General features: G+C 36.5%; 1 protein-coding gene across 1 annotated transcript; it reads right to left on the bottom strand.

Annotated features, from left to right (window-relative positions):
* Nucleotides 1-345: 345 nt before the first annotated feature.
* Nucleotides 346-1,023, bottom strand: LOC137025178 (GTPase IMAP family member 4-like). Its single transcript, XM_067393207.1, has one exon. The coding sequence runs from the start codon at nucleotides 1,021-1,023 to the stop codon at nucleotides 346-348; it is 678 nt and encodes a 225-aa protein (XP_067249308.1).
* Between the last annotated feature and the right edge of the window lie 559 nt (nucleotides 1,024-1,582).

Genomic DNA, 1,582 nt, shown 5'->3' with positions numbered 1-1,582 from the left:
ATATGTAGTTACGCTCACGCGCCGCTTAAGCTTGCAGTGTGAAACGGGCGTCAGAGTGACTTTGAGTGCTGTTAATTCACAGTATATTGCAGTAAGCTACTTTCTCAAAAATTACAAATATTGCTCAGAATGCATTGTTTTCAACAGTATATTGCTGTTTTAATGGTTTACAGCACTATTGTTTACAGCAATTTTTTACAGCGTAGCTGTACTAAGTCAAGAGTAAATCTAAGTCCTGTCCCTCCTCTTCCTCTCTCTTCTTGTTTTCTTGTTGAACTCTATCTTGCATTCTCACATGTTTCAGAAAATTTGTTGTGCCTAATTTTATTTTATTTATTTCCTGGTTTAATTTTTTTTATGTTTCACTTGCTCTTTTTCTCTGTCATTTTCTTCCTCTTGTTTTTGATTTTCTTGTCTGCTTTTTATTTGGTACTTAAAGTAAATCTCATTGTAATCCTGGTCATAATTCTGTTTGATTTTATCAATCTTGTCTAGAAGATTTTTGATGTTATTTGGATCAGTCACAGTTTTACTGTTGAACAAATGGTAATCATCCATGCAGTATTTGACTAGATCCCGATATTTTGTACTAACTTTAAAGGTCCACCATTCTCTTTTTGACATTTTTTCTCCTCCAGTTAACAGCGGCATGGTGAACTCCAAAGCTTGTGCCCCAAAGTTCTCCTGAATTTCCTCCAAAATATTCCTCTTGTCCTGCTCAAAGTTCTCCACGTTGATGACGAGCAGGAACACGTGAGGACCAGGATCAGAGAGATCCAGACTCTTCATCATTTGCTTCTTCATCTCTTCATCAGTCAGTTGAGTGTTGAAGAATCCTGGAGTGTCGATGATGGAGATGTTTCTGTCTTCTACTCTTCCTCCCTGTATCTCACTCTCTCTGGTTCCACTCACTTTAAATGCTTCTCGACCCAGTATTGCATTTCCTATGGAACTCTTTCCAGCTCCAGACACTCCCAGCAGCACAATCCTCAGATCCTGTGAATCACCTGTCAAACAATGCATGTCATTAACCTAAGCTCTTGATGATTTACAGTTGCTTCTATGATTCTAGCATGCCTGCTTTTCATCGCTAGCTATTTCACCTTTCACTTATTCACTCATGCTTTTTGTCAACATGTTTTGCTCTCCCACTGAGCAAAGTTGTCCAAAAGATGTCTGTTCAACATCTTTGTCATACATTGAAAATATGTCCATTGAGAAACCAGAATGAAAGTTTTTATGATGTCTTTTTTGACGTCTTCTGCACGTCTGATATAGACATTTATGGAGACATTTAAAAATTAGTTAAAATGTGGTCATTATAAAAAAATAAATAAAAAGAATATTACTAAAGTAAAAACCAATTTAAACAAAATCATTAAAACTAGAAACATCAAGTCAGCTTAAATCTCTTGCAGATAACTGCTAGCTAACAACAGCACGTGTGCAGTTTTAGCTAAGAGATTGTCACTGCATCAGCAACTACAGTCACTGCCTTTAAATAAAGTGACATGCAGCATATCATCAGTGTTTCTCAGCTCATCAACATCTTGTGAAAAAACACATAAAATACCACTTCAGT

This window comes from Chanodichthys erythropterus, chromosome 8 (genome assembly GCF_024489055.1).
Source record: "Chanodichthys erythropterus isolate Z2021 chromosome 8, ASM2448905v1, whole genome shotgun sequence".
In the NCBI taxonomy this organism is placed as follows: domain Eukaryota; kingdom Metazoa; phylum Chordata; class Actinopteri; order Cypriniformes; family Xenocyprididae; genus Chanodichthys; species Chanodichthys erythropterus.
This window is presented reverse-complemented; position numbering and strand designations above follow the sequence as displayed.

Excerpts from the sequence above, each read along its gene's own strand:
- LOC137025178 (XM_067393207.1), bottom strand. The coding sequence starts at position 1,023 with ATGCATTGTTTGACAGGTGATTCACAGGATCTGAGGATTGTGCTGCTG.